Here is a 27,465-nt window from a genome sequence, read left to right as displayed (position 1 = left end):
CCAACATTGCCCATTTCAGCACACTATTAGCATCCAAGTTCATACAAAGTTAATTATGTTCAATGGAAAATAAATCTGTTGGCTCAGGCTGCATGTTATGTGAATATTCAATCACTGTTTCATTATTGCTACCAAGTATTACATATTAAGGGGATTTGTTTTCATTCATTTCCTTACATGCACATGGTTTTGCTTTTTAAACCCAAAGGTTTCCTATGATAGCATTGTGAATATTTGAATTTGTTTTTGAGACAGCACTTTTCCAAGAACAGTACCGTATGCCTGCTGCACTACCCTTTAATGCAGTGGTTTTAACACTGATTTTTCCATCATTCATCTTTCTTCCTGCATTGGAAGTAAGGATTAGCACAGGAAAATGTAAGTGGATTCGCCAACATGATAATTATTGCTCAATAACACTCAGGCTCTGGAATTTGCCTTTATAAAATCAGAATACAGAACACTTCTCTCTTTCTTTCTTTTTTTAAAATCAACATCAAATGTTTATTTTATCTGGAAATAAGTTTGCAAATGTAACAGTGACGGACTTCTAAATGATCAGAGTAAAAACATGATATTGCCACACATGATCTTAGGTGTGCTACAAAGAATCTATACACGGATGTATTAAGTATCTGTAAACATGGCCTTCTAAAGTTGATATCCCAGATCACCGCACTTGTAAACTGCAGCTTACAGAAAGTGCTACAATGCTGCTTGCTCGTATTGGCTTCTTTTCTGTTAGATGACACCAGAAATGTCATCATCTTGTCACTTCGCTGCGTGTACACAGTGACCTTAATGGAATCTGCTGATTTTAAGCTCCTCTCATCCACATTTAGGCTATAGCACACACAGGCCTGTGAAGATGATCAGGGCTGAACTCAGTGTCCCCCTTGGTCTCCAAACACGCGCACAATATCCTTATTGAATGGATTCGGCTTTCCAAGTACATGAGGCCACTTCTGCAGTACTTCCTGCCAGACAAGTTTTGCACCAAGTGCTAAGGCATTCTGTAGAAAATAGAAATAGCACAGAAAATCCACATAAGTTCTTTCTCTCTCTCTCTCCTTTTTTTTTTTTACAGGACACATCTTCATTTTGTGTAAAATAAAATCCAGTTTCTCAATAAAAGGTTATAGTGAGTAGCAGTATATCTTTCTGTTCAGACTGAAGAATTAAGGGTATGCAATGACTGTTTAATGATAGAGATGCCAAGTTACCCAGTTCTAGGCTGCAGACTTTGCGAGCAGTCCTGGTTTTAAATGTATACCTCAGAGTAGCTTAGAATATCAGTAATCATATGTATAAAACATAATTTAAATTATGCATAACTTTTAAATAGTGATGACAAAAAGGCAAGATCATTGTTGGCAGTTCATTTCCTACTGACTTGATAGGACATTAGGATCCTCCGGTTACAATCAGAGCATGAAAATGTGGAAGTAGCTGCTAATACAAGTGAAAGTTTTAAAAAAATGTTAAGCTTTTTGTGAGTGATAAGTCCAGAAATATTTGTCCCTTAATGCCCTGTTCTGTGAAGGACTCAGACAGAAACTGCCATGTGAATGAGGCCCACAAACTGGTCTGGTTTTCAGCAGGGGCCTAGCCAGACACCCAATTTTGGGTGGGCCTGGGCCCAAGATGGGTGGGCAGAAGAACCCTGCCCTGTCCCACAGGTGATTTTGTCTCTCCTCTCACCTGCATGCCATACGGTCTCTCAAACATCCCCCCTCTCCCAAAAACCTTTTAAATAGCAGATTTTCATCAGCAGCAAGCAGCAACTAATACACACTGCTCATGTTGGCCTCACAGCCTTCCCACTTACGCAACTTCCTGTTTCTGCATAGGTGGGAACAGGTCAGAGGGAAGGCTGTGGGGCTGGTGCAAGTAATGTACATTAGTTGCTGCATGCACAGGTGAAGATCTGCTATTTACAAGGTATGCAGGAGGGGCAGTTGTTGGGAGTTTTCAGCTGGTGGGGCTTGGGAATCCCTGCCAGCCACATCATAGGTATGCTGCTACTGGGTGGGCCTGAAACCAAAGTGGGTGGGCCTGGGTCCACCCTTGGCTACACCACTGGTTTTCAGGATATCCACAATGAGTATTCATCAGATGTATTTTTTACAAATATATGGTCAAAGAACAAAGTTAGGGGTCCTTTTACTAAGGTGTGCTGAAAATTGGGCTGCGCTAGTGTAGGCTCGTGTTTTGGGTGTGCACAGATCCATTTTTAAAATTTTTGCTGAAAATGGACGTGCGGCAAAATAAAAATTGTCACGCGCCCATTTTGGGTCTGAGACCTTACCGCTAGCCATTGACCTAGCGGTAAGGTCTCTCGCGTTAACCGTGCTGTAATTGCCTAGGCACATCAAGACAGAGTTACCATCCAATTTTCGCTGCGCGCCAGAAAATAAAAATTATTTTCTGACTCGCATAGTGGAAACACATCAAAAATGAAATTACCGCAAGGGCCACGTGGTAGCTGGGTGGTAACTCCAAATTGATGCATGTTTGGTGCGTGTAGGCGCCTACGAGGCTTAGTAAAAGGTCCCCCTAATTAGGTCTGTTTTTCCGATATACTATCTGTGGGCCTTGAACACCTGGCATTTCCTCCATATCTTCTCACTCGGTTTAATTCCACAGCTTCCTTTCTCACTAACACACTAATTCCACATTAATGCTGATAAATCTTATATTTTTATGCTAATTCTTCCTTATTGCCTATGTACTATTCCTCATGATAACACAACGATCATCATTTCGTTCTAAGCAAACCAGGAGTGTAGCTATGTGGGGCCACGGGGGCATGGGTCCCCGTAAATTTGGCCCTGCCCCCCCGCCGCCAACCCCTTTGACCCCCCTTCCCCCGCCGCCATCAGGTACCTCTGCTGGCGGGGGTCCCCAACCCCCGCCAGCCAAAGTCCTCTTCTCCAGCACGGCCACGTTGCTGATCTGCAAGGGCAGGCTTCTGTTTCTGTGACTCTGACGTCCTGCACGTATGTGCAGGACGTCAGACTCACAGAAACAGAAGCCTGCCCTTGCAGATCAGCAATGCGGCTGTGCAGGCTTCTGTTTCTGTGAGTCTAAGGTACCCGGCAACGGGAAGAGGGGGGTCGAAAGGGTTTGCGCTGGGGGGGGTCAAAGGTGGTGGTGGCGGTGGGGAGGTCAAAAATGGCGGGGGGGGGGGGGGGGTCGGGGGCACCGGGGGGGGGGGGGTGCTAAAATGTGCCCCCTCACCTCGGGCTCTGGACCCCCTCCCGCCGAAGACTGGCTATTCCCCTGAAGCAAACAGAAGAATGCAAGCTGCATCAGAAATGAAATCTGCAGAGAGTATCTGTTCTGTTTAGTCCATGTATTCTGCAGCCTTCAAGCTCGGGGGGGGGGGGGGGGGGGGGGGTGTCCATACCCTTAACTGCCCATATCAGCTGCACTTCTAAACTTACTCTTCTTGCTTCATGCTGCGTCCCATTCCCTGCTGACTGTTTCAGCATTTTCTGTTGACCTGGTTCTAATATGCTGTGACCTGCTTTGAGCATCAGGGCCGGTGCTAGACATGATGGGGCCCAGGGTAGACGCTGGGAGGATTCCCCAAAGCTTGCTTGCAGGTTCTCTTTCAACTTTAGGCAGGTTTGGAGACCCTACTGACATGGGGGCCCAGGGCAACTGCCCTATTTGCCCACCCTAACACCAGCCCTGTTGAGCATGCTTATGGAAAAGTGGGCTGTAAACTAGACCTAATGCCCAATGTCCCTTGCTGGTGGGACAGAAAACAGTAGTGATTGCACCTGCTTAGCAGCTCAGGTGGACCCTGGAGGAGGAGTACAGCACATGTGCTTGCCTTCCTTTCTCCTATCCTTAATTAACCCACTGCAGCAGCCACCTGGATACTGGAGGAGGAGGAGGCAGGGGTTCTGTAGTTAACTTGTAGCTACAATCCATGCTACAGGTATGCTGCCAAGGGGATCCAATATTTGAAGGAGATTTTAAGCTCTGCCCAGCTGTGCCCCACTCCTCCCAACCATGCCCCCAGACCCACTCACTCCACCTCCTGAATCTAACCCCTGACAAACCACAGTCACAGCACCAACAAGCCAGGAGACATCTTAATAAAACATCTCCTACTGCCGCAGGACCAGTCTCACGATAAGAGCTGCGAGTTTGCAGTTATTACGAGACTGGTCCTGCAGCAGGATTAGGTGACATCTTATTAACACATTTCCTGTTGCTGATGGAAGGGCTCAATGGGACTGTGGGAGATGACCTGCAAAAGCGGGAGTCTCCTGCTGAATACGTGAGACTCGGCAGGTCTGAGTAAGTACAGCCATCTAATATGTAGCTCTTGGTCTTATAGAGTGTATTCTGCTGGTGGTACTATGGCATGTTATTAAAAGCTCATTATAATTAGCAGCTACCATAATGCAGCAGAACAGGAAATGTCAACAATACCTGAACACCAATACTCTGAGGGCAGAATTAAAGGAACAAGAGTGAGCCTCAGGTCAGCATTTTACCTGAGAAGGATGGAATCCATCCGTGGGCTCGATCAATTGCCATGGTTTCCCTCCCAATTTGTGCCACTCATCAGCAACTGTAAAATAAACCAGAGGACCACATGCAACCAGTGCTGGGATTAGTTATTTATAACTGAAACTGCTATATAGACGGTTTGTAACAATACACAACAGATTTATTTTCCCCAGTGCAGTATTTAAGCTGTTGATTTTATTGAAAATATTTATGTAGTGGAAGCTCTGTGTTCATAAACAAATATTGTAAACGACATGCCTGCCTTCCAGCAAAGAGAAAGGGATGAGCAGGTCACACTGTAAAATGCTAAATTCTGATTTAAGAGTAGCCATTTCTTGTGATGCATCTTTGGCACAGGTATTTGTGTGTGTAGTTTATATATATCTATATCTGTATCTATATATATCTATATATATGCTTTATTTGCTTTAAAGTGCCCATTCAGCTTTGCTTATTCTTAATGGAAGTACGAGAGTGATGTCTACAGTTACTGCAAATTTTAGAGTTCAGAAGATGAAAGACTGGCAACCTGGATGAAGGAGGTAGGTAATGGAAAAGTGGCCTGTTTGGGTGGTGGGGTGGTAGAGAGCTGGAAGGCCTAGTAGTCTGGAGTGGTAACAGCCTAAAGGGAATAGGGTACAGAAGTGAATGGCTATGGAGGTGTAAAGGCCTGGGGGAACATGTTTAAAAGAGCAGCAGCACTTTGGGGGAGTAAATTGAGGCTGATAAAGCAGTGGGGACATGGGATGGGGAGCAGAAGCTGGATGGTGTGTGCAGCAGATGTAAGCTGCAACAGTAGGGCAGAGTGAAGGAGAATGGCGACGTTTAGCCAGTGTATAGGAATGGAAAATCTGTAAAAAAAATGGCTTCAGTGAGGATGGCACCAGTGAGTGAAGGTGGATGGAAAGCCTAGTAGCCTTTTGAGACAGCAGTTATATTTATCTGTATATGTGTGAGTGTGTGTGTGTGTATGGATATATCTCCTTAAATTAAGAGGGAGGGACAGATATGTCAAGCCTAGTAGCGTGAAAGATTTTGCCTTTGGTACCCCCAACATGCTGTCATTTTTGCTTAGGGGCCCATCTTCAAAAGGGTATTAAGCTCTTAGGCCCCAATGCTCAGAAATGCAGGCGCTAGAGGCCATTAATGTCAGACTAACACCCGCACACTAACACCTGCACTTGCTAACGCAGGATGCTGACAGCCAGTGAGCGTCTGAAAGCTCGCATGCTCCCAGAGCAATAAGCAAGCAAATGCATACTAACAAGCTCATTCCCTAATGCTTAGAGGATGGCGTGCCAAACAAGTGCGCTCCTGCCACTGAAAACCCTACACCAGCTCGGCGCTGGCATTAGGGTTGTGCCAAGCCGTGAGGGTTAGGGGAGGCGGGAGGGGAGGCAGAAGAAAGAAGTCCCATCCGCTGGAAAAATACCCCCAGAATACCTTAACATTCTCGTAAGAAGTCACATTTCTGGTGGCAGAGGTGGATGTGTTAGATCAGAGACCATAGAGCGCAGAGTCAGCACGGAGTAGCTGGGCATTATTTAAGGTACAGTGCTTCATGCTAGCTCAGATTAAAGATACAAGGTACCTGGTAAAGGTGGTCTTCCCTGTTCGCGTGTCAAAATCGGCACTTCTTCTTCCTCCTCCCCGGGCATTCTGGGCATGTGCTCAAGAGCTGTGCTTAACACATAACTCTTCAGCATATGCGCCACTGTCCTCCCGCTGAATTCCCTAATGCTCGATGTTATGAGTGCACCTATATTTGCATCTCATTAGCATTGAGATCAGGGAGTTCTGTGTTGATTTGGTGGTATTTCTCTGGTGCTGTTCAGTACAGTGCCGGACTTTTGAGCATCTGGACGTCAATGCGCTGAAATAGGCTACTACGTGACTGTGTTAAGGGGTTTTGTGGTTGTCTTCTTATTTCCACATGTCAAACTATTTTCTGGCAGGGGTCGTGGCATGGGTGGAGAGTGGCCATGGACACATTAGCCAGCTACAGTGTTATATTTACTGCACACTAACTGGCTAATGCACAGTTAACGTGGGACCACTTACCTAGTTCTTCTGCGTTAACTGTGAGCAGGTACCATGTGCTAATCTGAATGTTAACACAATAAGAAAATAGTGGAAACTCTCCTTCTTGATGCAGCGTTTAAGTTTCGGGCTTGCTGTGCATTAAAATCTCATGTTACAGCGCGCTAAGCACAAATGTTTACACATTTTGATAGCCAATTTTCTTCACAATAGATAAAACGGTTTTGACATTTTTAAGTGTCATGTTTAGCAATAATAGAAGTTCCTGGGCCATGGACAGAAATGGTCTTTCTACAAAATGACTGGAAAACAGAATCTTCACCCTGACAAAATTACATCAGAGCACTAGAAAATATATTGGTCTTTAAAGTACTAAACTCTCTTGTTAAGTCACAGAGCACTAATTGTTCACATATTTAAAGGCTTGAAAATGTTCATAAATGTAAAACAAAACGCAAACTCCCTTCAACCTGAACTCTGCTGTTGTCCCCATCTTTGCTGCCCCTGGTGAAGTACATTGACTGTACATCCTAACTAACAAAACTGCAGGCTGGGGAACAGTCAGCTTTATTGCTCCTATCCAAGCAAGAAGTTGGTCAAGACAGAGCAATTTTGGCAAGCAGGAGCAGGTGGGTCTAACACGCAAGTGAAAACTGGGACCCCATTTTAAGTCGGTAAAAGCCATCATTTTCCTCTCTATTCATCCAGTGCAAGTCAACTGTCAGTTTACTTAATGTCTCTGTTAAGAGTTTTTAAACAGTGCCAAGTTTTGTACAAGCTGTCCAGTGCCACAAATTTGTTCATGATAACCATCTCTGCCATTCCCGAAATGAGGGCGGAGATGGGACAGTGTTAACTTAAGACAACCTGTTTCCTTACAGTTTGAATAATATGTTCTTATGGTTTTATGTGTGTAGATTTTTTATTCTTAGTTTTAGGAGGAAAAGGCTTCAGATGCTCAGCTGATTATTTACTTGTGCATATCGCATTTTTCCCCCAAATATGCCGGGCGGCCTTCCTTATCAGCCTCAAAAACCTCCAGAATGAACCCCTTTACAGGCTTTTTCTTTTTTTATACTATTTGCTTAGTCCTTTTTCCTTTTTTTGTATATTTCTACAATCAACTTTACAAAATCTTAGCAATAATTATCTTAAGGGCATCACAGGACACAGAAGATATTGTTGGGCACAGTTTGTCTCCTGAAGAAGGAATGAAACGAGGCGCTCTGTTGAGCAAACCTCTGCCAACAGCAGATATGAGAAGCTAAGTAGCTGTGATGCCCTTAAGAGAATTATTGATAAGATTTTGTAAAGTTGATTGTAGAAATATACAAAAAAAGAAAAAAGGACTAAGCAAATAGTATAAAAAAAGAAAAAGCCTGTAAAGGGGTTCATTCTGGAGGTTTTTGAGGCTGATGAGGAAGCCCACCCGGCATATTTGGGGAAAAAATGCGATATGCATAAGTAAATAATCAGCCGAGCAATCTGAAGCCTTTTCTTCCTAAAACTAAGAATAAAAAAATCTACACACATAAAACCATAAAAATGCAACTTATTCTTTATAGTTTTGAAAGTAGTTCATTAATAAGGTTGCAGCCATTTATAGAAACAAATTTGAATAATCGCCATTTTGTCCCAAATTGTGAATAGCAGATGTCAAATGTGCAAGATGTGGGCTCACTTCACTCCAATTTGGCAAACATAATGTATAGTTCTGCTGGCTTCTCCTGAGTCATCCCTACTACTTTGCAGACTTCTTGGAATAACCTGAATTTATCCCACACCAACTTCTAGAAGCTAAAATGAATTTGAGCTAATCCAGCCCTTAGATTGTAATCTTTGTTGAAAATAGGTGAATGGATGGGACCAATGAATGGACTCATGGTATCATGGCACTAATTTACATAGGTTCTTCTGACTGAGACTGAAGCACTGAAGAGGAGGAGAAGGAAGCTGCCAGGCTGTTAAAAAAAATGCTGCTTGGATGTTTGGAACATTAAGAACCATTTCTATTAAGGGGCCTTTTTACAAAGGCACTCTGAAAAATGGCCTGTGGTAGTGTAGACGTGTGTTTTGGGTGCGCAGAATCATTTTTCAGCGCACCTGTAAAAAATGCCTTTAAAAAATTTTTGCTGAAAATGGACGTGCAGCAAAATGAAAATTGCCAAATATCCATTTTGGGTCTGAGACCCTACCGCCAGCCACTGTCCTAGCGGTAAGGTCTCAACCGGTAACCGGGCGGTAATGGTCTACAAATGTAAAATTCCAATTACCGCCTGAGCCAGAAAATAAAAATATTTTCCGGTGCATGTAGCAGACACGCGTCAAAAATGAAATTACTGCAAGGGCCACATGGTAGCTGGGCGGTAACTCAAAATTGTTGCACATTGCTCGCACGTAGGCACCCACGCAGCTTAGTAAAAGGGCCTCTTAAGTATCTAAAACCTCTTCTGAATTTTTTTTTGGTTCATCTGTCAAGGACAATGCTTCCTGAGTTTCTCTGTCCAGGATAATGTATTACATTTCTGTGTGACAGATGACCAAGAGGTGTATTTTCAAAGCACTTAGACTTACAACATTACATAGGGGCTCATTTTCGAAAGAGAAAAATGTCCAAAAATTTAATAAACCACCATTTGGACGTTTTTGTTCTCAAAACATCCAAATCAATATTTTCAAAACCTATTTTTCAGAAGTTTTTCTATACTGTTTGTCTGCAGTGTGTCCAAATCTCAAGGGGGTGTGTTGGGGGCTAGTCAGGGGCGTGTTAAGGGCAGGATTTGGGTGTTCCTAAGACTTAGATGTTTTTCAGTCATAATGAAACAAAACAGAACTAAAACTAAGATGTCTTGAGCTAGACCTGTGAAATATTGCAGCTAGAAGGCCTTAGGAAATTGGAAGACTGGGCATCCAAATGGCAGATGAAATTTAATGTGGACAAATGCATGTGAACAAGACCAAAAATACTATAATGCCTTTATTGCTCCATGGTGTGACCGCACCTTGAGTACTGCGTTCAGTTCTGGTCGCCGTATCTCAAAAATGTTATAGTGGAATTAGAAAAGGTTCAAAGAAGAGCGACCAAAATGATAAAAGGGGATGGAACTCCTCTTGTATGAGGAAAGGCTAAAGAGGTTAAGGCTCTTCAGCTTGGAAAAGAGGCAGATGAGGGGAGATATGATAGAGGTCTACAAAATCCTGAGTGGTGTGGAACAAGTAGAGGTAAATCGATTTTTTACTTGTTCCAAAAGTACAAAGACTAGGGGACACTCAAGGAAGTAACATGGAAATACTTTTAAAACAAATAGGAGGAAATATTTTTTAGTCAACGAATAGTTAAGCTCTGGAACTCTTTGCCAGAGGATGTGATAACAGCGGTTAGTGTATCTGGGTTTTTAAAAGGTTTGAACAAGTTCCTGGAGGAAAAGTCCAACATCTGCTATTGAGACAGACATGGGAAAGCTACTGCTTTCCCTGGGATTGGTAGCATGGTATGTTACCACAATTTGGGTTTCTGCCAAGTACTTGTGACCTGGCTTAGCAACTGTTGGAAACAGGATACTGGGCTAGATGGACCATTGGTCTGACCCAGTATGGCTACTCTTATGTTCTTATGATGAATAAGGCGCAAAAAGATGCCCTAAATGACCACTGGAGGAAATCAGGGATGACCCCCAATACCACATACAGTGGTCACTGATCCCCTCCCACCCCCACCACAAGAATGTGATTGAAAATATGACTTACCAGCCTCTATGATAGACCTGGCTATAACATCTGAGGCTATCAGAGCAGCATGCAGGCCCCTGGAGTAGTGTAGTGGTCGGTGCAGTACATTATGGAGTGGCGGACTCAGGTCCCTATCTCCCTCTACCTGTCACACTTGTGGTAGAAACTGTGACCCCTCCCAAAGCAGTGGCATAGCCACAGGTGGACTGGGGTGGGCCAGGGCCCACCCACATAGGGCTCAGGCCCACCCAACAGTAGTACACATTTAGCAGTAGCTGGTGGGGATCCCAATCTCTGCTAGCTGAAGACTTCCCCTTGATGGTAATGAAAATGCTACTCTCCACGGTACCGGCACCTGCACATTCTCAGTTTTCAGCGCCTGCCTGCTACAGACTGCCAAGGTGGAAAAAAACATTTTTGCACCAGCTGAGATATATTTTTTTGGTGGGGTGGAGAACACTTGGTGCCCACCCACTTCTTGCCTAGGCCCACCCAAAATCTGCTGTTTGGCTACGCCCCTGTCCCAAAGTCACCAAAACCCTACTGTACCCACATATAGGTACCCCCTTCACCCATAAGGGCTATTGTAGTGGTGTACAGTGGTGGGCATTGGGTTTTGGAGCGCTCAGGGGACAAGATAAAGGAGCAAAGAAGTGCCCCATTTCTCTCCTGGGATGCTTGGAGACCAGTCTGCTAAAAATGCTGGCTCCTTCTACATCCCAACGGCTTGATTTTCTACGTTTTGTGCTTATTCAGGTTTTTTCCGAAAATGGACAAAATAACAAAACATCCAAAGCACAAAACCTTGTTCGAAACAGTATTAAAAAAAAAAAAGATAGACATCTTTTTTGAAAATGACCTTCTTTCCTGGTCGGATTTTGGACGTTTTGTGCAAAACGTCCAAAGTCGGACTTAGACGTCATATCGAAAAAGCCCCTCATAGTAACGTATGGAACTTTGTAAGTCTAAGTAATTTGAAAATGAGCCCCCAAATGGTTTTGTTAATATTTGCCCCCTGGCTAAACAGTATTGCAACTATAGAATGTGACCACAGTTCAATTATACTTGTGTAGATTTTGTTAACCATAATGTCAACTTACTTGCAGCTATTGAGAAATTCACATATAACATATCAAAACTTGAGAACTTCAGTGTTGCTATTTCTTCCAGGACACTTGAGAGTTGAAAAGCCCTCTATAGAATAAGAAAGAAAAGTATTTAAAATGTTTTAACATCAGACAATAAGATATCAATATTCTCCATTTGTTCAGCCAACAAGATACAATTCAGTGTCTGAAAAGAAAACTGCATATTAAGTGAAGCCTCATGGGCTATGAAACCCTTGGCACCTGCCACCAAAGCAGCAACTGCCAGGAAATGGCTTCCATGTCAATCAGTGATCCCGAAGAACCATCAGATAAACACAGATTTACAATGGGCTTGATTTTTTTTAGCAGTATGTGTTCTAGTGCTTACTTTCTATCAGTCAGATCACCATTAATCTGCTTGTTTAACCCTAGAACGCATGACGTTAAAAATATACATATTAACGTCATGGGGGCCTTTTAGGCCCCCATGCACATAATGTAGAAAAACACACTTAAATAACTTTCACAAGTTTATTTCAAAATTGCTCAATAAAATATGAATAGTGGACAACATTTTAATTATAATTTTTCACAGAAAACACCAAAAAATCTTTTTTTTTCCCAAATTTCACGCAAAGACATGAAAACACACAAAAATGCATAGAAATCTATAGCAAACTAGCTGCAGCTACATTTTTATTCTAACTTTCTTTTCTATTATATTAGTCTTCCAAACAATTCTGACATGTTATTTTTTCAGAAGAGTGTTCTTTGCAAACAGTTTCCTTACAAGTGGAACAATATCGCTCAGTTTTCCTCTCTATGTTTCTTGGACACATGAAACAACGCTTTTGTTTTCTTTCTCCTGGCTCTGGAGTAATCTGAAACTGTACGCCACACCGTTTCATTGCTTCTTTAGTTTTCTTTGGCAAGCATTTCAAGTCGCTTCGCTCTATCATGTGAGGTATTACAAGTTCATGACAAAGGTCCTTCAAGAATAAGCATCTCCTGTCCTTCCTCTGTGCATGAAATTCAGGATGAGTTTCTGTATAAATAATGAATGAATTTAGGGCTGCTACATCAAGCATATTTGAAAATAGTACTACAGGCCATCGTTTTGTTTGCCTCTTACACGAATATTCTCCCACCATCTCATCCATTTTATCTACACCTCCTTTTGTTGCATTGTAATGCAGGATGATTTCTGGTTTCAATTTTTGGTTATTGCTGTCAACACTGCAATCGTGATGCATGGTACTGAGTAAAATTACAGATTTCTCCTTCTTTGCCTTGTAAGATACCAAAGTCGCTTTGTTATTGAATCCAAAGACACTCTCATAAAGTGCTCGCTGACGATTGTGTTTGAGTGCTGCTGGAATTTCTCGTCTGTTTTGCTTTATAGTACCAACAAGTGTAATAGCTTTTGCAAGCAGAAAATTGCCTAGTTGAACATTGGTGAAATAATTGTCCATGGTGATGTTTCTACCTGAATTGAATATTGGAACAGCAAGAGTTTTGACTATTTCAGACCCCAGATCCTTCTGTACTGGTGCACCAACCTCTTTGCCACAGTAGATTACGCCATTTATGCCATAATAATTTGCAGAATCACACATCCAGAAGATTTTTATACCGTACTTGGCTGGCTTGATGGGCATGTATTGTATGAATTTGCAGCGTCCTCTGAACGGTACAAGTTGCTCATCTACAGTAACATTAGTACTAGGATTGTAAAGTTTTGTGCAATTTTTGATAAATATGTTCCAGATATAACTGATAGGGGCTAATTTGTCTGTTTCAAACCTCGCTGCACGAGTTCGCTTATCATCAAAGCAAATGATCCTTCTAATTTCCTCATATCTGCCCACTGACATTGTCGCCTTATAGTGTGGATCAGAAAGTGGGTCCAGAAATAATTCTCGTATTGGGACATCATACGATTTTTGACTCCCTGCCAGCAGGAAAAGTCCAATATATGCATAAAGTTCCTCTTTTGAGATATTTTCCAGGACTTATTTTTTGCTGAAGCGATACGTCTTCCTTCTAGGTTTGAACACAATAGGACCTCTTCTGCAATATTGTCAGAAAAATAAGTACAGAATACATCTTTAGGGGTAAAGTAACTGGGACTTCCCACAGCTCCTTGAGCCTGTCTCACAATATTGTGTATTGGAGTACGTCCGACTAATGTAGGATTACTGTCCCAAAAAACATTCGTTTTGGATGTTCTACTTATCACTTCTTGAGGATCCACTAGATTCACTTCTTCATCATCAGAAGAATCACTGGATGAGGATGTTTGATTAGCTGGTGGCAGATATTCTTCAACAGACAAAGATAGTTCACTTTCATCATCGCTTTGAAACATAATCGCTTCAATCTCTTGGTCAGTCAGACACTTGGAGGAAGACTGTGCCATTGCTGACTAGATGTTAGAAAATGAAACAGATTTCCTCTCAACAGCTTATCTTATCACAGGTCCTTCAGCAATTAGCTCTCAGTGTATACTGTCCTCAGTGTTCAGAGGACCTGAGGTGATGTCATGGCCTTATCACTCCCTCCAAAAATCACATGACATCCTCACATGTTATTATCCACACCCTGGCCCCTCCACCAGCATTACTGAGTACAAATAAAGTAACTTGAGACACAAACACTTCTGAGAACATGATAAAAACAGCGGGGGCCTAAAAGGCCCCCAATTCGTACAGATGTAGTTTTCACCAAACAAGCATTGTTACACCATAATGCCTATGAAAAATAATTATATGAACAACTGGATATTATCAACAATGACATACTTGAGTAATACCTTGAGTTTCAAAATTCTAACTAAAGTAATTTTGCAGATAATAGCAAAAATGTAAGCATGGGGGCCTAAAAGGCCCCCAAAATGCGTTCTAGGTTAATAAGGTATTTATATGTGTGGACTTCAGTCTGGGTGCTAGTGCGTTCAGTAAATTTCAAATGCCACTATAGCTTTCCCAATATTGTCACCGGTCCCTAATATGCTTTTTATTTGTTATTTATATTATCTTTCAAAAGTAATCTGTTGGAACAACGGTAATTTTAATGGTTTTAAATAAGTTACTTAGCTTATGTTTGGTAGAGTCAGCTGCAGAGGGTTCTTCGATCCAATATGTTTCGCCAACAAGTGGCTTTTTCAAGAATAGCCCTCTGCTATTTATTATCTGCTATACTGCTGATATTTAGATCGATACTAGTCGGCAAATATGGCTAAGTAACTTATTTAAAACCATTAAAATGATTGTTGTTCCAACTTAAAGTTAGGTGAATGATAACAGATGACTTGGTGAATGACAACACTCCCTTTTGAAATCTGACATGAAACCTCCTTTTGGAAATTCAAAACTGCCCTTAAAAACTGCTATTTTACACAGGCTTTCCCCTTACACTAACTCCCTAGGCTGGAAGTCATGGTGTTCTCAAGCAATCCCTCCTAATCATAGTCTTGTTCTATTTTCACCACCTTCTTCCTGTCTTGTATGTTAGATTAGTTGCACATAGGCGGTCGGTGGCCCAACTGTTTGGGGAGGCTAAAGGGGGCGGGGTTATGGGGTGGGGCCAGGGGTGGAGCTTAAATCCATAATTGTCTTATAACACACAGAAAAAAAAAAATAAAAGTCACTTTTTTACAATACAGTTTACCATATAGCTGAGGGGCCAAGAGCAGAAATATATAGATGGAGACAAGATGATTATAGTGATACTTCCAAGTCTCATTATCTGCGAAAGAAATTTGCCCTCTCCTGGAGGCTGTACAGCTTTGTCAACGGGCCTACCAAAACGTTCTTAAAATTTAGCAATGAACCATCCATCTCAGGGCTCTTCCCTGATTTTAATGATGTGGAGGGGCATAATCGAACGGAAACGCCTACCTCCATGGGTGTTTATCTCCGAGAATGGGTCTGTGAAGGGGCGGGCCGAACCGTATTTTCGAAAAAAATGGACGTTTTTGAGCTGGGCGTTTGTTTTTTTTTTTGCGATAATGGAAACTAAAAACGCCCAGCCAAAAACGTCCTAATCTGAGCCATTTGGTCGTGGGAGGGGCCACGATTCGTAGTACACTGGCCCCCCTGATATGCCAGGACACCAACTGGGCACCCTAGGTCAGTGCGGTAGACTTCAGAAAAAGCTCCCACATGCATAGCTCCCTTACCACGGGTGCTGAGCTCCCAACCCCCCTCCCCCAAAACCCACTACCCACAAATGTACAACACTACCATAGCTCTTAGGGGGTACCTACATGTGGGTACAGTGGGTTTTGGAGGCCTCCCATTTACCAGCACAAGTGTTACAGGTGGGGGGGGGGGGGGGGGGGAATGGGCCTGGGGCCACCTGGCTAAAGTGCACTGCGGTATCCACTAAAAGTGCTCCAGGGACCTGCATACACGCAGGCCTCTAGGACTTGTTGCTGCTGTATAACATTGGCACACCAGTTGACACCTGAAGACTAATATCTCCGAAAATGTCCTTTATTGGAATAACCGCGTTTACTCACAGTTAACTGCAGATCAGAGGTTGTGCCCCACTGGCAACGAGTCTCCCTGGTACTGAAATGAGCAGTAGGTCAGAGCTGGCAGAATGCTGTACAATGCCCTCTTTCAGCCACATTCAAGGGAAGAACTAAGTTCTGTAACGTGGCTAACACAGGAAAGGGAACTAAAACTGGATTACAAAAATGGCCACTACCGCATGGACTACAACAGGAAACACAACAGGGCACACTCTGACCCAGTAGGCAGGGGGAAAAGCACCATGGGAGAAGAGCCTACCAACTACCAACATCGTGAGACTGTAACACAAGTTAATGAAATCACGGAGCCCAATACCCTACACCCACCACAATGCAATGCTGATGTGACCCTGTAGTGCACCCGAGAGCCACATCTGACCCAGGGAAAGGCTGTGACAGGATCAAACACATTCTGCTGTCAAGGAGGTGGGTACGGCATTTGAGGCTGGCATGCAGGCTGGAAAAAAAGTTTTTAAAGTGGGTTTTTTTTGGTGGGAGCGGGTTAGTGACCACTGGGGGAGTCCGGGGAGGTCATCCCCGATTCCCTCCAGTGGTCATCTGGGCAGTTGGAGTACTTTTTTGGGACTTGTTCGTGAAAAAAAAGGGTCCAAAAAAAGTGACCCAAAATCGCGGTAAAAATGCCTTTTTTTTCCATTATCAGCTAAAGACGCCCATCTCTCCTCGGCTGATAACCACGCCCCAGTTCCGCCTCCACCACACCTCCGACACACCCCCGTCAACTTTATTCGTTTCCGCGATGGAGTGCAGTTGGACACGCCCACAATCGGCTTTCGATTATACCGATTTGGGCGCCTTTGCGAGATAAATGTCTATCTCCCGATTTAGGTCGCACTATAGGCGTTTTTCTCTTTCGAAAATAAGCAGGTTAATGGCCAGGAGTACTTTTCTCTAGGAGATAGGTTTATCTAAACATTCCTGGACCAAATGTGACTTCAAGGGTTCCTGCAATGGTGGGGGACTAAGCCAAATGTTGTTCCTTTTCTTCTAAATCTTTCATGTGTGGTTCACTTTATTCCCCTGCTCAAATTTGTCCTAGCGAGATTGTGAAATTATAGTAAATGTGTCATTCAGGCCAGCAGAGTCTATTTTTTAATCTACCTAAAAGAGATACAAATCCTTCGAGGATTTTTAAGAGCCTTTGCCAGGTAACCAATTCTTCCTAAAGATAAACAGAAACTTCTACTTTAACGGCTGATGATCTCACAAATGCCTTTAATAAAATATATTATCTTTTCAATCTTCCCTGCTTTCTCCAGTCTCACCATGCCATCACCCAACTCCTACTGGCATTAATTTTCTCTTTTTGTCCTTGTAGGCAGAGCAGCTTTTTTAGCTTTGCCAAACCACCTTGAACTGTCTAAAGTGTTATCGGAAGTGAGTTCCTCAGCTGTCCCAATGGATCTACTTACAACTTGTCCGTTGAAGCAATCTTGTGATCCACTACTCCCTTCTTTTTCTAGTTTGTACAAGCTTTGGAAGCAATGGAAAACTGCAGTCATATTTGAAAGACTGGGCAGACCCAGCGGATATAACCAATTATTCAGCCTATCTTTTTCCATTTCTCAACAAACACACTGAGAAGTTGGCAGCTCATCAACTTCACTCCTTCCTTGACAAAACAAATGCTCTATATCCTTGGAAGACTAGCTTTAGGCCTCATGAAAACAGGGCCACCGAGAGGGGCCCTGCCCCCAGGCCCAGCCTCCACCAAGGGGGGCCTGACACTGGCAAGGCTTCTGGAGGCAGGCAGAAGATTCTGCTCCCTCAATCGGTCTCTTTCCTGTTTCTGTGTATCGGGACCCGGGTGACTGTGTTAATACGATAACCCGGGTCCCAGCACAGAAAATGGAGAGTAACAGACCGAGGGAGGAGCAGATGGAGGAAGATAAGGGGGTGGGGGCAGCCCGCTGGGAGAGGCAGCGGTGGCTACTGCCTGAGTGTGTTTGTGTGTGTGGGGGGGAGGGGGGGTGCGGTCCTGCCCCAGGCCCGGCTGTGTCTCTTGGTGCCCCTGCATTCTTCTAGCTCTCACTGATTTTGTTTGAACTAGTCTTACAACTGACAGGAAACATTACTACTTTCCTTAGACCTTTCTGTGGCATTTCTGTGGATTTCAAAGGAACTGAGATGGGGAAATTTCTCAACAGTTAGCGGGATGGGAACAGCTGAAAGATGTAGAACAGCAATGGACAAGACTGAAAGGAGCTATATTAAAGGCAACTAACCTTTATGTTAGAAAATTACATAAAAGTAAGAGGAAAAGAAAGCCTCTCTGGTACTTGAATAAAGTAGCTGAAAAGATAAGGGGAAGGAGGCTAGCCTTTGCAAGTTACAAGACGTCTCAGAAAGATGAGGACAGGAGAGAATACCTAAATAAGTGAAGAGAAGCTGGAAAAGCTATCAGGAAAGTGAAGCGGCAAATGGAAGAAAAGATAGCTAATACGGTAAAATTGGGGGACAAGACCTTTTTCAGATAGGGAAGGGCCATAATAGCACTGTGAGGCTCAAAGCTGAGAGAGAGAAATATGTGGAAGATGATAAGGATAAAGCTGAACTGCTTAACGATTATTTCAGCTCTGTGTTCATGAATGAAAGACCGGGGGTAGGGCTGCAGAAAACAAAGGCTAAAGGCGATGGATCTATGGTAGACAAAGACCTATTTACGGAGGACTGCGTGAGGAGCTCGCCAAACTAAAAGTAGACAGAGCGATGGGGCCTGATGGGATACACCCGAGGGTGCTTAAGGAACTCGGAGAAATTCTGTCGGCTCCGGTGACGGACCTCTTCAATGCTTCCTTAGATACTGGAGTGGTCCCGGCAGACTGGAGAAGGGCGAATGTGGTTCCTCTGCACAAGATTGGAAGTAAGGAGGAGGTTGGGAATTACAGACCTGTCAGTCTGACCTCGGTGGTAAGTAAGCTAATGGAAACGCTTCTAAAGAGGAGGATTGTGAGCTTTCTTGAACTACATGGAATGCGGGACTCGAGGCAGCATGGCTTCACTAGTGGCAGGTCGTTTCAGACGAATCTGACTGTCTTCTTCGACTGGGTGACCAAACAGTTGGATGTGGGGGGGGGGGGGCTTGATGTGGTATACTTGGATTTCAGCAAAGCCTTTGACACGGGCACAGGTGACTGATTATTAAATTGAGTGCCCTTGGTATGGGACCTAGAGTAACGGATTGGGTTAAAAATTGGTTGACTGGTAGGAGACAGAGGGTAGTGGTAAATGGAGCTTGCGCTGAAGAAAAAGGAGTACCACAGGGATCGGTCCTAGGGCCGGCTCTTTTTAACGTCTTTGTGAGCGATATTGCGGAGGGGCTGTCTGGTAAGGTTTGTCTCTTTGCGGATGATACTAAACTCTGCAACAGGGTGGACACCCTGGAGGGTGTGAATGGTATGAGGAAGGACCTAGCGAAGCTAGAGGAATGGACCGATATTTGGCAACTAAGGTTTAATCCCCAAAAATGCAGGGTCAAGCACTTGGGTCACAAAAATCTGAGGGGATGGTACAGTATAGGGGGTGAAGTGCTTCAGTGTGCAAAGGAAGAGCGGGACTTGGGGGTGAGATGATAGAATCTTCACCCATCTAGCAGTCTAAGCACACATGTTTCTCATCTTAACCTGGCCTGGCTTGCGAGCCACTGCCCACTCCCCTAAAATGAGGAGGGTCTCCTCAGTAGACCTCACCAGCTGTTCTACTATATGGTCATAAAATACACCTGGGATGTGTCTGAGGCATAAAAGCGGGCTTCCATTTTGAACCCTCCCCTCACCCCCCAAGGAATTTTTATGTATACATTTGCATTTACAAACGTGTACATAGAGCGGTGCCCCATTCCCATGCGGGCCAATTTTTCAAAGGGAAATCTTACGTGGGTTTCCCTTCTGAAAATGTGCTTGCAGACCCATGGATATAATATACCTGCAGGCCTGTAAGCACTATAAACTATTTAAAAATTGCCTCCTAGTTCCAGCAGATGTCAATACAGGAAACTTGCTTAGCAACCAGAAAAAAAAATGGCTAACATAGTTTTACCTGTGAGGTGAGATTGCGAAGGGTTTCATTTAGAGACATCCACCCGTTGCAGGGATTGAACTGCAGCCAAAGAAAGCTGAATAAATATATTATGATAATTTAAAGAAACGGACTGAGGAAATCTAACACCTTCCACTGAAGTGCACACACTCACCTGGATACAACTTAAGAAAGTGTACAATTGTTCATAAGTGATGTCCTTGTTTAACTGACCTGCAAAATAGGATTACTAAGTTTATTTGCACTCCTTCTTAGTTAAAACCTTTTCTTAACTTTGTACTAGACAATAGTCAAATATATTCAGGTGCAAATATTTTTTTTTTTAATGAAATCATGTTTCATATAACTGGAAGAAAAAATACAAATCTGGAAAAAGAGAACTTGCGTGTCAAGAAAGCAAATGGGAAAAAAAATAACAAGAAAAAACAGTGTATTACAAATCAGGGGCATAGTCAGACCTGGAAGTGGGGGGTTGGCGGGGGAAGAGAGCCCAAAGTGTGTGTGGGGGGGTGCACCTTTTGGCCCACTCCCCTCTGCTTCCCCCCTGCCACAACACCACATACCTTGGCTGGAGGGGGTACCCAACCCCTGTCAGCTGAAGCATTTCTCCAGCATTGCTCTCCTTACATTGCCTGCCCTGCTTCCCCTCATGTTGCACATGCTCGATTTTAATGAAATTAAATAATAAATAATAATAATAATAAAATTATTGCATGCGACGAGAGGGAAGCAGGGCAGGCAATGTAAGAAGAGCGGAACTGGAGAAACGCTGCAGCTGGCGAGGGTTGGAGACCCCCTGCCAGCCAAACCAGGGGTCCTGGATCCATTTTGAGAGGGCCCAGGCCCCCGTGGCCCCCCGTAGCTATGCCACTGTTACAACCAGCCGTGCAACATTAAGGGCCCTCTTACTACAATGTGTTAGGAAATGAGTTTAGCGTGTTTTAATGTGGGACTTTTCTTGTGTGCTAACCCTGTTCCTAATGCAGAAATATCTGTATTATTCAGTTAGCACTAGCTGGATAACGCTTCATACCCATTCCCCACCCCACCCCCTCCTAATAACAGCCCCCTGAAGGCTTACCCTTAAAAGGTTCAAATCGTATTATTTTCTTGAATGCTATCATTCCACTTATCTATACCATTAGTTTAAAAAAACAAAAACAAACAAGCGCTGATCTTCCTACAGATTACAATATAGCAGGCTGTAAAAGCAAAAATTATTTATCACTATTTTGGTTATTAACACCTACTGCTTGGTTTGACGTTCCTAATCCACCAGACCTGCAGCTCGTGCTGTCCTGTAGTTTACTTGCATACTGGGGTCATTCAGATTGAAATAGGCCTGATCAGATTACAATAATTTAATATTACTGGGTTGGAAAGGGTCTGAAGAATCTCCGTCTCCCAGTGGCATAGCCATTTGGGGGTGGGTGGGGGGTGAGAGTCAAAGAGGTCTCCTGTGTGAGTCCCGCTTGTGCTGTCTTAGCAACATTTAAGTCAGCAGGTGCACGTCAGCTATTGATGCTGGCTCTCTCATGCATGCTCAATTCAGTGACTGAACAGAGCATGTGCAAGAGAGCTGGCATCGGCCACTGTAATGTGCTGCTGACTTGAGTGCTGCTCTGGCAACACAGGTGGTACTCACGCAGGAGACCTATTCGGCTGGAGAGGCTTGGCATCCACGCCAACATAGGTATGCCTTAATGTAGCGGCAGAAGCAGCAGCAGCGGGGAGGGATGGGGGAGGGGGAGAGAATACCTGGCCCCCTCAGTCCATCTTTGATCCCCCCCCTTATAACGGACTCCTCCTGGCTATGCCCCTGCTGTCACCAAAGCATATCAGGACTCTTAACTTCACTCCTCCCTTTCTTGTTTAATCCATAGCACTAACACCTGACCCTGCAGATGGGAGAGGGAAATTCATATAGAACAACACACTGCTTCTTTTTCTGGGGGCTGCGGTAACAAAATGGACTCAAGGAATGAAAAACAGTCATTTCTGAAGACAAAGTCTGTGTAGAAGAAAGAGAACATTAAGGTCTCCCCTCATGGCTACGAGAGAAATAACTTTAAGAACAGCCAGAACATTGCCCCTTATTGCGCTGCATCTTGCTCTGTCAATGTCTCTCATTATTTGAATCTGTCCCTCCTTGGCTCTTCTTTCCATCTGGTTAACTAATTGAAACTCATTCTTCTCTCTGTAGTGGTGGCTGATCTCATGCTTTTTCTCCTAATTTGCATGCATTAAGCTTTCAATTCTTGATCAGCTTTTCATCCATTATCTTCCTGTTAAAATCTGATCTAATTCAGGAATGATATAAAATTGGACCTCCCTCTCCTTTTTTTTGCATGCAATGAGGCCAATACACAGCTATGTAAATGAGCTCACAAACTGGATGACATGCACAAAAATGCTTAATAATGCATGTAATTTCATTTGGGGAAAAACGAGTGCTACGTGGTAATTTGTGTACATGCAGTTTTGTTTTGTGAACCTCATACTTTGAACCTGCCATATGGTGGGAAAGTGGGATACAAATGCAATAAATAAATAAATACAAAATCACTAGTGCACTGAGAAACAACACATATCAGCTCACATACATTAACTTTTACATGGAAAAATCACAGAAACTGCCGATTCCTACTATTATTAATCATTTCTATAGTGCTACTAGATATTCGCAGCCGGGGCTTGATTAACACTATATTGGACACTAGCAAACATATTATTTGTGCACCCCCACCGGGCACCCCACCCCCCACCATTATTTCACCTCTCCAGATGTACAGTAGCAGGGAAAGTGCAGAGCCTAGCTGTGGGTATGATAGCAGTAACAGTTTGTGAGTGAGCATGGGAACTATGGAAGCACATGCTTTGAACGAAGAGGCTTAATGGGTAGAGAAGGAGAGCTGCCAAGTTACCCAGTTTCAGGGGGGAAATTCTGAGCCAGTTCTGGATTTCTTCAACCCTATCCTGGTACATTATGGGACCTGAAGTGCTGATTTCAATTGATGATATCAGAGGCTACTAAAAGAACACTGACTTGGAACATAAGTTCAAAAACAGGACTGGCCAAAAAGTCTCCCTCCTGGACTGGGTAACCTGGCAACTCTGCAGCGGTGGGATCAGAACCAGGGAAGCTGGGCAAATCATTTTCACTCTCTGTTACCTCTGATACAAACCAGAGATTCCAAAGGTGGACTGCCCAAAAGAATGAGATTTAAGGGCAAGGGTCCAAGATACAAATTTACAAAGTTTTACATGTGAAAAAAGGTTCACAAATGGAAAAAGCAAAATAAAATATTTTAGTTTTTTTTTTTAATGCTTCTGAAAGAAAATAGTCAGAGTGGAGGCAGTATTAGATCAGTGTTCAAAGGAATTTGCCCGAGTAATTTAATAGTTAACAGGGTAAATTCCCTGGGCTGAAAACTTCCCTTCACTTAGTATATGCACAGGTACATTTGTACCAGTGATCTTCCTCACTCCGGCCCAGACTTTCAAAGGGAAGCATAATTTCTATGAGACAGTGGCGTAGCCAGAAGGCAATTTTTGGATTGGCCAACAGGTTGGATGGGTGGGCATTAAAGTTGCCAACTTTTTGAAAGAGAAATAAAACAGTGACCTAATGCACTCATGCTTTGTCCCTATCCCACCCCATACTCCACCCAGGGGCATAGCTATGTAGGGCCATGGGGGCATGGGCCCCCGTAGATTTGGCCCTGGCCCTCCTGCTGCCAACCCCTTCGACACCCCCTCCCGCCGCCAACCCTCCCCCTCCGTGCAGGACGTCAGACTCACAGAAACAGAAGCCTGCCCTTGCAGATCAGCAACACGGCCGCGCCGGAGAAGAGGACTTCAGCTGGCGGGGGTTGGGGACCCCTACCAGCAAAGGTACATGACGGCGGTGGTGGGGGAGGGTTGGCGGCGGCGGGAAAAGGGGTTTGAAAGGGTTGGCTCCGGGGGGGGGGGGGGGGTCAAAGGTGGTGGTGGCGGCAGGGGGGGTAACAAATGGCAGGGGGGGGGTTGGCGGCGCCGGGGGTGGCTAAAATGTGCCCCCTCACCTCAGGCTCTGGACCCCCCCCTCCTGCTGAAGCCTGGCTATGCCCCTGGCTCCACCTCTACCTCACTCCCAATTACTTCAATGAGGGTAGCAGTATAGGCTTCAGTGGCAAATTGAGAGCTAAGGGAAGTACAAGAGACTACACTCTTCAGCCCCCATTGAGCCACAGTCCTCCAACACACATATGGTTTGGAAGCCAAATACATTCCGCATCCAGAGAACCTTCTGGCCTTCCATCAACAATGGATGCAGAGCAGAACAAGGACATTTCCCCATAAAACTCACCATACAAAGAAATTTTAGTAATCTCATTAAGACATTTTTTTTTGTTACATTTGTACCCTGAGCTTTCCCACTCATGGCAGGATCAATGTGGCTTACATGGGGCAATAGAGGATTAAGTGACTTGCCCAGAGTCACAAGGCCTGTGCCTGAAGTGGGAATCAAACTCAGTTCCTCAGGACCAAAGTCCACCACCCTAACCACTAGGCCACTCCTCCAGTAAAGTAATTTAAAAAAATCTATAAACAAAAAGTCACTCAGAATTTAGAGCAAATCTATCATGCCAGCACTAACTTCCAAAACAAGGATCACACCTATGAAAAGGTAGTGCCCCAAATATTACAGTGGGGCCCTAAAATATCGATACATCTATCGAGAAAACTGAACAAGCCAAATTACTTCAGAATGCTACATAGAAACTTAATGATAACAGAATACTTCTGGGTCACACACATAGAACACAAACGCCAAATACAGAATAAGTGAACACAAACTCTATAAATATAAATTAAACTGAAACCTCAAGAAGCCAGACCCTTGCATCTAGTACAACACTAGAGAAACAAGAAAGAAAGGCATTTCCTCCTGTACAAAATATAAAGATAGCACATGCCAGGGATTATGTTTGGGGGGAGGGGGTGCAACTAGGGCAACTGTGCTTGGCTCTCTGGCCACAGAGAGCCCCAAGCCTGCCAGAAGCTGAAGAAGGCGCAGCCTGGTAATGGGCTTTGGGTTCCTCTCCCAGATTTCTTCCCTGGGCCCCAGTCATGTCTAACACCAGCTCTGGCAAGATGTACATGCCAAATCTGACATATTCTAATCATAAAATAGAAAATAAAAATAATTGTTTGTACCTTTTTGTTGTCTGGTCATTTTATTTTTCAAATCATATTGGTCCCAGTCTCTGGTTTCTGCTTCCCTCTGTCTTTCCTGTACATTTGACATGTCTTCTGTTTCTAAGTCCACCATCCATCGCCCATTTCTGCGTCCCTATATTTCCTTGTCTAGCATCTCCCCTATCCATCATCATTCCTTTGTGCACCCATGAACCCCATGCCTAGCATCTCCCTTCTGTGTTCCTATTTTCCCCCTTGTCTGGTATCTCCCCTCTGTGTCCATTGTATCTCTATTCCCATATCTCCCTCCCCCCTCCCGTGTCCATTGTATCTCTATTCCCATATCTCCTTCCCCACCCCCGTATCAGGCATTGCCCTTCTGTGCCCACATGCCATCCCAATACAGCATCTCACCTGTGTCCCTGTCCCCATGCTCCCACCCAGTGCCCATCATCTCCCTTCTGTTTCTATATACCTCTCTAAGTCACCTTTCTCCCTCCTCCACACCAATGTGTCCTTCTCCTCTCTGACCCCACCCCAACCATCTCCTCTCTTTCTCTCTTCTCTCCCCCTTACGTATCTGGTTCATTCTCCCACTGTGGGTTTAGCATTTGACCCCCTCTTCCTTTATCTCCTTGGTCCAACATCACTCTCCCTTCCCTCTAACCCTAACCCCTTCCATAGGTCCAGCCAGTGGCGTTCCTAGGGCGGCTGACATCTGGGGCGGATCGCCGATGTGCCCCCCCCCGGGTGCAGCGCCCCTCCCCCGGTGATACGACACCTCTCCCCCCCCCCCCCCGGCGAAACGACACCTCCCCCCGGTGAAACGACCCCCCCCCCCCCCGGCTGCATTTTTACCTGCTGGGGGGGGGGGGGGTGCCGCACACCTGTCGGCTTCGTTTGTTCCATGCTCCCTCTGCCCCGGAACAGGAAGTAAACTGTTCCAGGGCAGAGGGAGCATGGAACGAGAGGAGCAGACAGGCGCGCGGCACCCCCCCAGCGGCGTGCACCTGGGGCGGACCGCACCCACCTCCCCCCTAGGAACGCCACTGGGTCCAGCACCTCTCTTCCTTCGTTCCAACCCCCCTTGCAGGTCCACATCGCTCCCCGTTCCTTTGCTCTAGGCATGTGAGTTGGACGATACATGCTTCCACTTCTGCCTGTGTTTCTCGGGGCTATGCTGCTCTTGGTTCCCCTTGCTGAGATCTCTCACTGTCTTTTCTCTTCTGGTCACCACCAGTAAATATGTCAGCCCACTTAGCCATCTATCCCCCCTTCAATCTGTTCAGAACTCTGCTGCACGTCTCATATTCCGCCAGAACCGATATACTCATATCACCCCTCCCCTCAGGTCACTTCACTGGCTTCCGATCAGATACCGCATTCAATTCAAGCTTTTCCTTCTTACCTACAAATGCACTCAGTCTGCTGCCCCTCACTATCTTTCTACCCTCATCTCCCCTTACGTTCCCGCCCGTAACCTTCGTTCACAGGATAAATCCCTCCTCTCAGTACCCTTCTCCACCACCGCCAACTCCAGGCTCCGCTCATTCTGCCTCACCTCACCCTATGCTTGGAACAACCTTCCTGAACCCTTACGCCAAGCCCCCTCCCTGCCCGTCTTCAAGTCTTTGCTTAAAGCCCACCTCTTCAATGCTGCGTTTGGCACCTAACCCTTACCGTTCAGTGAATCCAGACTGCCCCAATTTGACTGCCCCTATCGGACCGACCGTTCACTTGTCTATTAGATTGTAAGCTCTTTGAGCAGGGACTGTCTCTCTTTGTTAAATTGTACAGCGCTGCGTAACCCTAGTAGCGCTCTAGAAATGTTAAGTAGTAGTAGTAGTAGTAGTAGTAGTAGTTTGTACTGGAATATTAATACCCATCTTGCTTGCCAGCCTTTTCCTCTCCAAGTTTAAATGCCGTTTGTTAACCCAGTACAGATGACACTTTACTGAAAAGATCTCCCAAAGAAGCAAAACACTATCATGTGTTTCCGCCACCAAGCTAGGATCTAAGCACTGGCTTCCCCAGTGGCGTACCAAGGGGGGGGGGCCGTCCGCCCCGGGTGCACGCCGCTGAGGGGGGTGCCGCGCGCCGGTCAGCGTCGTTCGTTTCCATGCTCCCTCTGCCCCGGAACAGGAAGTAACTCGGGTGGGGGGGTGTCCCTTCGCCAGGGGGAGGGGTTGCGCTGCCTGGGTGGGGGGGCTGCACCCAGGGGGGCGGGGCGCATCAGCGATCCACCCCGGGTGTCAGCGCCCCTAGGAACGCCACTGGGCTTCCCTAACCATCTTGCACCTGTTT

At 44.8% G+C, this 27,465-nt stretch overlaps 1 protein-coding gene across 1 annotated transcript in view; it reads right to left on the bottom strand.

The window, feature by feature from the left end:
• Window positions 1-313: 313 nt before the first annotated feature.
• Window positions 314-27,465, bottom strand: part of AOAH (acyloxyacyl hydrolase) — a 213,672-nt gene continuing 186,520 nt past the window's right edge. The window contains exons 17-21 of the mRNA XM_030204112.1: window positions 20,135-20,193; window positions 19,981-20,040; window positions 11,400-11,493; window positions 4,515-4,591; window positions 314-1,013 (exon numbers count right to left, since the gene is read on the bottom strand). Of these exons, the coding sequence (XP_030059972.1) occupies window positions 885-1,013; window positions 4,515-4,591; window positions 11,400-11,493; window positions 19,981-20,040; window positions 20,135-20,193 (419 nt within the window). The 3' untranslated portion in view covers window positions 314-884. The remainder of the gene's footprint in view (window positions 1,014-4,514; window positions 4,592-11,399; window positions 11,494-19,980; window positions 20,041-20,134; window positions 20,194-27,465) is intronic.

Source organism: Microcaecilia unicolor, chromosome 1 (assembly GCF_901765095.1).
Source record: "Microcaecilia unicolor chromosome 1, aMicUni1.1, whole genome shotgun sequence".
Taxonomy (NCBI): domain Eukaryota; kingdom Metazoa; phylum Chordata; class Amphibia; order Gymnophiona; family Siphonopidae; genus Microcaecilia; species Microcaecilia unicolor.
Note: the sequence above shows the minus strand (reverse complement) of the source record. Positions and strands in the feature narration are given on the sequence as shown.